Source organism: Rhinolophus sinicus, chromosome 1, assembly GCF_057876585.1.
Source record: "Rhinolophus sinicus isolate RSI-liver-muscle chromosome 1, RSI-T2T, whole genome shotgun sequence".
Taxonomy (NCBI): Eukaryota; Metazoa; Chordata; class Mammalia; order Chiroptera; family Rhinolophidae; genus Rhinolophus; species Rhinolophus sinicus.
Genome location: NC_142501.1, coordinates 93,668,679 through 93,680,050, shown reverse-complemented (window position 1 = coordinate 93,680,050; position 11,372 = coordinate 93,668,679). Strand labels below are relative to the sequence as shown.

At 40.0% G+C, this 11,372-nt stretch overlaps 1 protein-coding gene across 17 annotated transcripts in view; it reads right to left on the bottom strand.

Annotated features, from left to right (window-relative positions):
• BCL2L13 (BCL2 like 13) overlaps window positions 1-11,372 on the bottom strand; it is a 100,794-nt gene that overhangs the window by 23,775 nt on the left and 65,647 nt on the right. For 3 of the 17 annotated variants that reach the window (XM_074325119.2, XM_074325118.2, XM_074325120.2), the window contains one exon: window positions 769-934. The exons of 11 other annotated variants lie outside the window; for them this stretch is intronic. In XM_074325119.2, coding sequence (XP_074181220.2) covers window positions 769-934 — 166 coding nt within the window. Of the gene's footprint in view, window positions 1-78; window positions 156-768; window positions 935-11,372 lie in introns of those variants that run through there. 3 more of the 17 variants (XM_019757288.3, XM_074325116.2, XM_019757289.3) reach the window with 3 other exon arrangements.

The following is an 11,372-nucleotide window of genomic DNA, read 5'->3' as shown; positions in this document are numbered from 1 at the left end:
ATTTAACTTTTCCACCTGAAGATGCTTTGTCAGAACATCACAGACCGTATTCATTGGTAAATTAATCTAGGGACTCACCTCCCCTAAGATGTGCCAACAAACCTTTATCATTACTTCTCAGCCTTTATACAATATCTCTCTCTTAAGTATTCACCCTAAAAAAATAAAAACAGATAATTGCTTTTCTACATTCAAATAGGATACTAACAACCAAATGCCTCTTAGATTACTATTAACCTAAAATAAGAAATGGAGCATGTGAAAGAAATTCTAGAAGTAATTTTTCACTTAATATGATGACCAAGACCCATAAAAATACATTTTAGAACACAGTGCAATAAACACCCATATACACATATAAAATAAACAGATTTCATGAAACAGTATTTACAGTTACTACACTAAAAATTGCAAAACCCACCTAACTGATTTCAGATCACAAACTATGTGTCACCTCCCAGTATGAAAACTCTGCTCTAACAAATTCTTACGTAAAAGTTCCCAAGAGAGAGTCTTCAATTATCCTCGATTTAAAAAACAAAACTCCAAAACACTTCTTGAAGTTTGCTATTCTTAAAATGGAAATAAAAAGCTTCAAGTCAAAGAGCCAAAAGTCAAAATTAATTTTATTCAAACTACTTAAATGTTATGATAGACATTAGATGACATTTTCCCCAACAATCTTTTATGTAATATAAAACTAAATCCTTCATAGTAAGTATTTAGTTTAGTACATGACATAGGAGAAAATAAAAAGAGAAGCCTTACCACAGCAGGTGGACTTCCACTGCCCTTTTCAGGAGACAGACTTACTTCTACTGTAGCAGCACAATCCCAGGGAATGAAAGTTAGTGAGAAAGAGGAGGAGGGAAGGAGGGAGCAAGGAGAGTCAGGGAGAATCAGAATATGCAAACTAGTTTGTGCTCGAATTGTGCTGCAAGGCAAGTAAGTCAGAATTAAAACTCAAAGGAAACTTCAGACTTAAGAAGAGAGAAAAAAGTACTCTTAGAGACGTACCTGAAATGGAACCTTCTCACAAAATACTTTGAAATGGAACATTTTCACAAAATACTTTTACGTCATTATTTTTGTGATTTAGAGAAGCTATTCCTCCCATTTATAACTGATGAAACTGAAGCTCAGAGAAGTTAAGTGAATTCTCCCCAAACACACGACTATTTGGTAGAGCTGGAGCCACAAACAAATCTTGTAATTTCAAATCCTGTTCTCAAATCACTACTCTCTGGCAGGGTGAAAAAATAAGGTGAAGACACAAAACAAACATGCCTATCTTGAAATTCTAATCCCAGTATAAACAGTAATACAAAGTTATACTCTGGTTCTAGCCCTGAAAAGCTAATTGGTAATTGTAGTTAAGATGCATGATCCTAATTGAATTTATATTTCTAATTGCACTGCAATTAATCATTCCCTACTTTTCTCTTCCTACTACACTTTGAACATACCTACCTCACAGCACGTAATATGCTATATGTGGTTATTTACATTTATGTCTCCTCAACCAGATCTGAGCTTAAAAGTGGGGCCTATACTGATGAGACAAGTAAAGAGTTACCAGGAGCAGGCTTGTGAGCTAGAAAGATGGGACAGGCAAAGAGTTAAGAAGAGCGATCTTGTGAGTTAGCAGGAACAAGCTTAAAAATTAACGGCTTGGCTCTGACTCCCCTGGCTAGCACTGCCCCTGTAAGCTGACAAGCACCTTACACCCGTCACAGGTCGGAACACAAAAGTTCTGCAACAGCAACCCCTGTAATCTGGCATCCATCATAGATGGGAACAGGACAGTTCCCAGGAGAAGACAATTGTAATGGCAGCACCCTTGCAATCTGACAAGCACCCTACATCCTGCTTAGAAAATATAAAACTCAAGCTAAACAGAAACCTGCTGCAGTTGTCCCTATTGGATTCTACCCTGGCAAATTCCTTTGCCAATATTTTTCTTCCAAACAGAACTCTCTCTCTGCTGACTTTCAATAAACCATTTCTTGCTCTCCTGCTTTGTAGACTCTCATGAATCCTTCACGTTCTGCAAATGACCAGGAGTTAATTCTACACCGGGACATATACTTTATTCCACTTTTGTATACTAGCATCTAGCATAGTGCCTAGCATATCACATGCAATCAATTAAGGTTTATTGTATATTGAAAACTAATCTCTTTTTACATTATAGACATTAATTAATCTTCACAAACTCATTGTAAAATGAGCAGACACTATTAATGATTTCATTAGTAAACTAAAGTTTATAAATAATCTGAAGACTATACAGGAAGATGATTCATCTAAGGCCATGCAGTTAGACAGCAGTACACAATACTCAGTCATTCTGCTTCTTAAGGAAAAGCAAGAGAAAGATAAAGAGTAGAAATCATACAATGTCTACTCTCAGACCACAGTGAAATACAACTGGAAATCAATAACAGAAAGATAGCTGGAAACCTCCAAAATACTTAAAGATTAAAAATATACTTCTAGAAAACAATCCAACATAGCAGAGTAGATAAATGCTGTGTTTGCCTCATTCCATGAACACATCAAAATTACAACTAAATTATAGAACAATCAACTTGGAAAACCATCTGAAGTCTAGCTGAACAAACGTTTCATGACTAAGGATATAAACAAGCCACGCTGAGACTGGTAAGAAGGACAGAGATGCAAAACGGCCTGGCCCCAAACCTCCATGTGGCGGATGAAAACTGGGAGGCATATCTCAGCCACAGAGGTTCCCAACAGATGTGTAAGGGACCCCTGCCCCACACCAGACTCCCCAGCACTGAGTACTCGTGCCCCCACAACATCTGGCTGTGAAAAATAGTGGGGATTCTGAGTGGGCTGGAAGGCTGTGGGAAAACTAGATGTCCACTTAAGCAGAGGGACAGTGGTTTGGGGGGCATCGGAGATATACACAGGCAGACTGAGGTGTGTGGCTTCGGGTGAGGGCTGAAAGATAACTGCCATTTTCCCTGTGTAGGGTCCTCCTGTGTAGCCAGTAGGTGGACGCTATCTATCCTGTGTTGAGCAGTCCCCCATGCCCATGGCCAAATCTGAATCTGAACTGGTGGAGTGAGCTCCGCTTGCTCCACTCTGGTAACTCACTGAGACCCTGCCACACCCAACTCCATACAACACAAAGCTTTATCGGTGGCTGACCTTACAGGAGCCAGCAACTGGCAGCAGGTCTTGGTGTGTCCTGGGTTTTTGTAGAGCTACACCAGACCCAGTACTGGTGGCAGCCATCCTCAGTTAACAGCGTGGCCCCTCCCACTTGCCTCCAGGTCCAGCGCAGGCAGCAACCAATTGTGGATTGTGTTGTAGCTCCTACCAGGTAGTCCCTGATAGGTCACAGGTAGTGGCTGACCTGGGTCTGCACTGGAGCCCCTCCCAAGAGATTGGGAGGTTGGCTCCAGACTATAGCAGAGCACCATCTCATTAGCCCTACAAGTAACACACCCAAAGGGCGGTCTCAATAGGCACAAGAGCCTGTTGGGGTGAATCCCACTCCATGTGGTAAGCCCCCCGCCCCACAGCAGCCCATAGGCAGTGGACATGGCCAAACCCCACAGCCAGTCAGTCCCACCAACTGACGTGCCAATAGCAATCAAGGCTCAAATATAACAGGAGGCCACACACAACACACACAAGAAACACTCCTGGAGCACCCAGCACAGGTGACCAGGGAAATTGTGACATTGGATCCCACAGGGCATATACTATACAAGGTGACTTGGCAAGACTGGGAGGTGTAGAAGATCTACCTAATACATAGAAACAAACACAGAGAGGCAGCCAAAATGAGAAAACAAAGAAATATGTCCCAAATGAAAGAATAGGACAAAACTCCAGAAAAATAACTAAATGAATGGAGGCAAACCATCTATCAGATACAGAGTTCAAAAAACTGGTTATAAGGATGCTCAAAGAACTTAGTGAGAACTTCAACAAAGAGATAGCAAGCAAGAAAAAAGATATAAAAACCATAAAAAAGAACCAGTCAGAAGTGAAGAATACAATAACTGAAAGGAAGAATGCACTGGAAAGAATCGCCAGCAGACTAAATGAAGCAGAGGATTGAATCAGTGATTTGGAAGACAAGGTAATAGAAAACACCCAATCAGAACAAAAGGAAAAAATAATAATAAAAATAGAGGATAGTTTAAGAGACCTCTGGGACAACATCAAGCCTAACAACATTCACATCATAGGGGTACCAGAAAGAGAAGAGAGAAAGCAAGGGATTGAGGACCAATTTGAAAAAATAATGACTGGAAACGTTCCTAACCTGGTGAAGGAAACAGACATACAAGTCCAGGAAGCACAGAGTCCCAAACAAGATGAACCCAAACAGGCCCACACCAAGACACATTGTAATTAAAATGGCAAAGGTTAAAGACAAAGAAAGAATCCTAAAAGCAGCAAGAGAAAGGCAACTAGTAACTTATAGAGGAGCTCCCATAAGATTGTTAGTTGATTACTCAATAGAAACTTTGCAGGCCAGAAGGGATTGGCATGAAACATTCAAAGTGATGAAGAGCAAGGGCCTACAACCAAGAGTACTGTACCCAGCAAAGCTAGCATTTGAAATCGAAGGAAAGATAAAGAGCTTCCCAGTTAAGAAAAAGTTCAAGGAGTTCATCACCATCAAACCAGTACAAGGAATGTCAGAGGGACTTTTTTAAGATGAAGAAAAAGATAACAAATGTGAATAATAAATTGGCAATAACTATATATCTATAACAATTACTTTCAATGTAAATGGATTAAATGTTCCATTCAAAAGATAAGGTGGCTGAATAGATAAGAAAACATGACTTACATATGCTGCCTACAAGATATGTCAGATTGAAAGACACACACAGACTGAAAGTAAAGAGAAGGAAAAAGGTATTTCATGAAAATGGAAACAAACAAAATAAACAAAAAGCTGGGTAGCAATACTTATACCAGACAAAATAGACTTTAAAACAAAAGCTATAACAAGAGACAAAGAAGGACCCAGTAATCCCACTTTTGGGTATTTATCTGAAGAAACCCAAAACACTACTTCAATGGGACGTGTTCATCTGTATGTTCACTGCAGCATTATTTATAATAGCTAAGATGTGGAGGCAGCCTGGGCATCCATCGACGGATGAATGGATAAAGAGGAGGTGGTACATACAATGGAATATTGCTGAGCCATGGAAGGGAATGGGTTCTTGACATCTGCAACAACATGGATGGACCTGAAGGGCATTGTACTTAGTGGAGTATGTCAGACAGAGAAAGACAGATGCAATGTGATTTTAGTTACATGTGGAATATAAACAAAATTAACAAACAGAAGAGAAACACACTCATAGATAGAGAACATTTTGATGGTTGCCTGATGGGATGAGGTTAGGGGGCCGGGTGAAAAAGGTGATAGGATTAAGAAGTACAAATAGGTAGCTACAAGTCATATGGATGTAAAGTAAGCATAGGGAATGTAGTCAATAACATGGTAATAATTATGTATAGTGCCAGGAGGGTACTAGACTATTCAGGGGGATCACTTCTTAAATTATAGAAATGTCTAACCACTATGCTGTACACCTGAAATTAATACAAAATAATATTGAATAGCAACCGTAATTGAAAAATTTAAAAAGGGGTGGAAGGTAAAGGGGAATAAGAGGTTCAAATTTCCAGGTATAAAACAAATAAGTGATGCGTAATGTACCGCACAGGGAATACAGTCATTAATACTGTGATAGCACAGTACAGTGTCACGTAGTTGCTGGACTTATGGCGATCACTCCTTTAGGTATATAAATGTTGAACAACTATGGTGTACAACTGAAACTGATATAATGTTGTATGTTAGCTATATTTTTTAATAAAAATCTTAACAAAACGAAACCCATATACTCCTAAATAATACATGGATCAAAGAATAAATCTCAAGATAAATTTTAAAATATTTTGAACTAAATAAAAATAAAAATACAACTTTATTAATATTGGTGAGAGGCAGTGAAAACAATGCTTAAAGGGAAATCTATGTCACTGAATGCATATACTAGGAAAAAAGGTCCAAAATCAATTATCTAGGCTTTCTCCTTAATAAACTAGAAAAAATTAAGAATAAAAATTAAGCAAAAGATAGTAAAAATAAGAGCAGAAATAAATGACACCAAAAATAGATATCAATAGAGAAAATGAACAAAACCAAAAGCTGGTTCTTGGTGAAGATCAATAAAATTAATAAGCCTCTAGACAGGCTAACTAAGCAAAAAAGAGAGGACACAAATTACTAATATCAGAAATCAAAGACAAGACATCACTACAGATTCCATGGACATTAAAAGGATAATAAAGGGGCTGGCCCGGTGGCTCAGGCGGTTGGAGCGCCATGCTCCTAACACCGAAGGCCACCGATTCAATTCCCACATGGGCCAGTGAGCTGCGCCCTGCAATCTACAGCTAAGATTGTGAACAACAGCTCTCCCTGGAGCTGGGCTGATGTGAGCAGACGGAGGTTGGTGTGTGCAGCCGTGGGCTACTGTGTGCCGCCCAGCAGCCAGTGTGAGTGGCCGGCAGCCAGCAGGAGCTGCTGTGAGCTGCTGTGAGTGGCCGATTGATAAGTGCCTCAGTGGGGGGGCTGGCGGGGGGGGGGCTCCCCTGCAAGGCTCATACCACCAACATGGGCCAGGGAGCTGTATCCTACACAACTAGACTGAGAAACAACGGCTTGAACTGGAGTGGGGGGGAAGGCGAAGAAAAGGGGGGCTAAAAAAGCAGATTAAAAAAAAAACATGGATAATAAAGGAATACAATGAACAACTCTATTCCCACAAATTTTATAACCTAGATGAAATGGACCAATTCTGCAAAAGATACAATCTGCCAAAACTCACACAAGAAAAAATATACAATCTGGATAGGCCTACCTCTACTTTAAAAATTGAGTGAATAATTAATAAGCTTCCAAAACAGAAAGCACCAAGCCCAGATAGGTTCACTGGGGAATTCTACCCAAAATTTAAAGAAGAAATTATAGCAATTTGCTACAATCTCTTTCAGATGATAGAAACAAAGGAAATACTTCCTAACTGTCATGCAGGGTATCATGTGGGGTCTTTGGTCCCGCTCCCCACATAAGAATGCAGGATATGGTGAGGCCAAAAAGGAACACCATTGGAGCCATAGATAGGGGAGTCATACCACTATATTCTCCCTGCAGGCCAGGCGAGACACATGAAGTAGGATCCACATGACCCGCAATCCGCCATCCACTTTTCTGCCTGCCAACCAGCCAACCAACCAACGCAGTCATGGCAGTTACATCAGCAGCCAATTGGCCAACCGGCTACAGCTGATGGCCAACCACCACCCGAGCCAGCACCCCCCACCACGCGAGGCTGAGAACCTGGAAACTGCTCTCTGGGACTCTGTCCCCACACTAACACATTCTATGAGGCCAGCATTCCACTAATTCCAACATCAGACAAAGATATTACAAGAAAACTACTGATTAATATCTCTCATGAACATAGATTAAAAATTCTCAACAAGATATTAGCAAATAGAATCCAAAAATGTACAAAAAGAAATATATACCAAGTGGGACTTATCCAAGGTATGCAAGGCGGGTTCACCATTCAAAAATCAATTAATGTAACCCATCACACCAACAGGCTACAGAAGAAAAATCACAAATCATATCAATAGATGCAGACAAGCATTTGACAAAACTAACATCTAATCATGATTAAAAACTTTCAGTGAATAGGACTTAAGGGGAACTTCCTCAACTTGATAAAGTTTCTACAAAAAACCTACAGCTAACATCATGCTTAATGGTGAGAACCTAGAAGTTTCCCTAGAAGATCAGAACAAGACAAGAATGTCCCCTTACCACTACTTTTCAACATCACACTAAATATCCTAGAAATTGTAACAAGACAAGGAAATAAAATGTATACAGATTTGAAAGGAATAAATAAAACTGTCTTGTTCACAGATGACATCACTGTCTATGTAGGCAATCTGAAAGAATGGACAGAAAAAATCTGAAACTAATAAGGAATGATAGCAAGGTTACACGATACAAGGTTAATATACAAAAGTCAATCACCTTCCTTAATATCAGTGATGAACAAGTGAAACTTGAAATTAAAAACACAATACCATTTACATAAGCACCTCAAAAAAATGAAATACATAGACATAAATCTAACAAAATAGGTACAAGATCTATATGAGGAAAACTACAAAGCTGATGAAAGAAATCAAAGAACTAAATAAATGGAAAAGCATTCCATGTTCATGGATATAACTCAATAGACGCAATATGGTTAAGATGCCAGTTCTTCCCAACTTGATCTAATGAATTAATGGAATCCCAATGAAAATCCCAGCAAGCTTTTTTATGAATACTGACAAACTGATTCTAAAGTTTATATGGAAAGATAAAAGACCAAGAATAGCCAACATTATATTTAAGAAGAACAAAGTTGGAAGATTGACACTACCTGACTTCTAGACTTATTATAAAGCTGGAATAATCAAGACATTATGTTATTGGTAAAAATATATACAAATAGATCATTGGAATATAACAGAGAGCCCAGAATATAAACCCACATAAATACAGTCAATTGATCTTTGACAAAGTAGCAAAGGCAATAAAGTGGAGAAAAGATAGCCTTTTCAGAAAATGGTGCTAAAACAACTGGACATCCAAATTAAAAAAAAAAAGAATCTACACACAGACCTTATACTCTTTACAAATATTAACTCAAAATGAGTCATAGACCTAAATATGAAATGCAAAACTATAAAACTCCTAGAAGATAACATAGGAGAAAACCTAGATGACCTTGGTTTCAGTAATGATTTTTTTTTTAATTTATTTTTTTAAATTAGTTTCAGGTGCACAAAGCAATGTACTAGTTAGCCATTTAAACCCCTCATTACGTGATAACCCACCCCCCAAGCTACATCTTATTTAGCTGTTACAATACCATCGACTATCTTCCCTATGTTCTACTCCACATCCCATGACTACACATACCTATATATTTAGTTATTGTTGACATTCAATATTATTCTACTTCAGCTCTTCAGGTGTATAGTACATTGATCAGGCATCTACACAGTCTATGACATAACCCCCCGACAAGTCGCGTGCCCATCTGGCACCTTACATGATCTTTACAACATTGTTGATTCTATTCCCCATACTGTATTAACTACCACTTTGTATTTCTTTGTGGGGAGCCATGGTTGCAGTTAACTTTAAAGCCTTAACAGAATGGCTCGGTTTATACTTAACCTATTTCCTCCCCCTGAAGCAATTGTCTCTGCCTGCATCTGGAGAGTGCTTGCATGCTGCTCAGGAATGTGGTGGGAGTGGCCAGTTCCCAGAACAGAAGGCTGATGCCTATCAGGGCAATTGATAAGATAATTACTTTTGGGAGTTTCAGTAAATTTTGTGTCTCCTGTGTTAAAGTTAAAGATTTACTGTTAACTAGGTAATGCATTTTTGTGCTTGTTAAACTGCACGTCCACAGAAGGTATAAATTCTGGGGACAGAATAAACTCAGCATCTTCAGGATCACTGAAGTCCGCGATCGCCATCATCATATGTATGAGTGTCTTTTTTCATTCCCACTCCCCTTGTCAGGAACCGTTCGACTTGTGGCGGCTGGCCCGCTACAAGTCTTAATGCCTTCACCTTTTTCACCCTGCCCCTAACCCCATTCCCATCTATCACCCTGATAGATCAGGTACCTATCTGGCACCATACCTTATTACAATACTACTGACTACATTCCTTATGCTGTACCCTACATCCCCATGACTACTGTGTAACAACCAACTTGTACTTCTTAATCCCTTCCGCTTTCACCCATCCTTAATCCCCCTCCCATCTTAAAGAAGTCCCTCTGAGATTCCTTGTGATATCAGTTTGGCGGTGATGAACTCCTTCAGCTTTATCTTGTCTGGGAAGCTCCTTATCTGTCCTTCAATTCTAAATGACAGCCTTACTGGGTAGAGCAATCTTGGTTGTATGTCCTTGCTTTTCATCACTTGGAATACTTCCTGCCACTCCCTTCTTGCCTGCAAAGTTCCTGTTGAGAAATCAGCTGCCAGTCTTATGGGGGCTCCCTTGTAGGTAATTAACTGCTTTTCTCTTGCTGCTTTTCTTTGTATTTAACCTTTGGCATTTTAATTATGATGTGTCTTGATGTGGGCCTCTTTGGGTTTATCTTGTTTGGGACTCTGTGTTTCTAGAGCTTGTATGTCTATTTCCTTCACCAGGTTTGGGAAGTTTTCTGTCATTATTTCTTCAAATAGGTTTTCAATTCCTTGCTCTCTCCCTTCTCCTTCTGGTACCCCTATAATGCAAATGTTGGTACGCTTGATATTGTCCCAGAGGCCCCTTAAACGCTCCTCAATTTTCTGGATTCTTTTTTCATTTTGCTGTTCTGGCCAACCAGACTGAAAACAGCCTGGGTGTGCCCGAAAGTTGGGTGGGGCCAGGTTTCAAATTGCCAGGGCAGTGAACAAACTGCAGAGACTCAGGAATTGTGGCCGCCTGTGGTCACTGTTTTCTGCTACCTTATCTTCTACATTACTGGTTGGATCCTCTGCTTCATCCAATCTACTGTTGATTCCCTGTAACATATTCTTCATTTTCAATTACTGTATCCTTTATTTCTGACTAGTTCTTTTTCATGGTTTTCATCTCCATTTTTAAGCTTATCTCTCTGTTTAAGTTCTCCCTGAGATCACTGAGCATTCTTATAACCAGTGTTTGGAACTCTACATCTGATAGACTGCTTATCTCCATTTTGTTTAGTTCTTTTTCTAGAGCTTTGTTCTGTTCTTTTATTTGAGACACGTTTGTCTCCCCATTTTGGCTGCCTCCTTGTGTTTGTTTCTTTGTATTTCATAGGGATGCTATGTCTTCCGGTCTTAGTAGAGTGACCTTACGTAGTAGGTGTGCTGTGGGGCTCAGTGGCGCAGTCTTTCTGGTCACCTGAGCCACGTGCTCCAGGTGTGTCCCTTGTGTGGGTTGTGTGTACCCTCCTCTTGTAGTTGAGCCTTGGTTGATAATTGCACATCAATGGGAGAGACTGACCCTTGGGCTGACTGGTTGTGAGGACTGGCCTTGACTACAGGGGAAGAGTTGTTGTGCAGGGGCTGATCCTACGGAATAAGATTTGCCTCAGCAGGACACTGGTGCCTGCCCAATATGCCACTTGCATGTGTTGTATTTGGAAGTGGCTGGGTGATGCTCCAGTTCATTCTGAAGTAGGCCACTGGGGGCGCCAGTCCCAGGACCACGTTGGAGGGGATCCACCGTAGGTCAAGTTCAG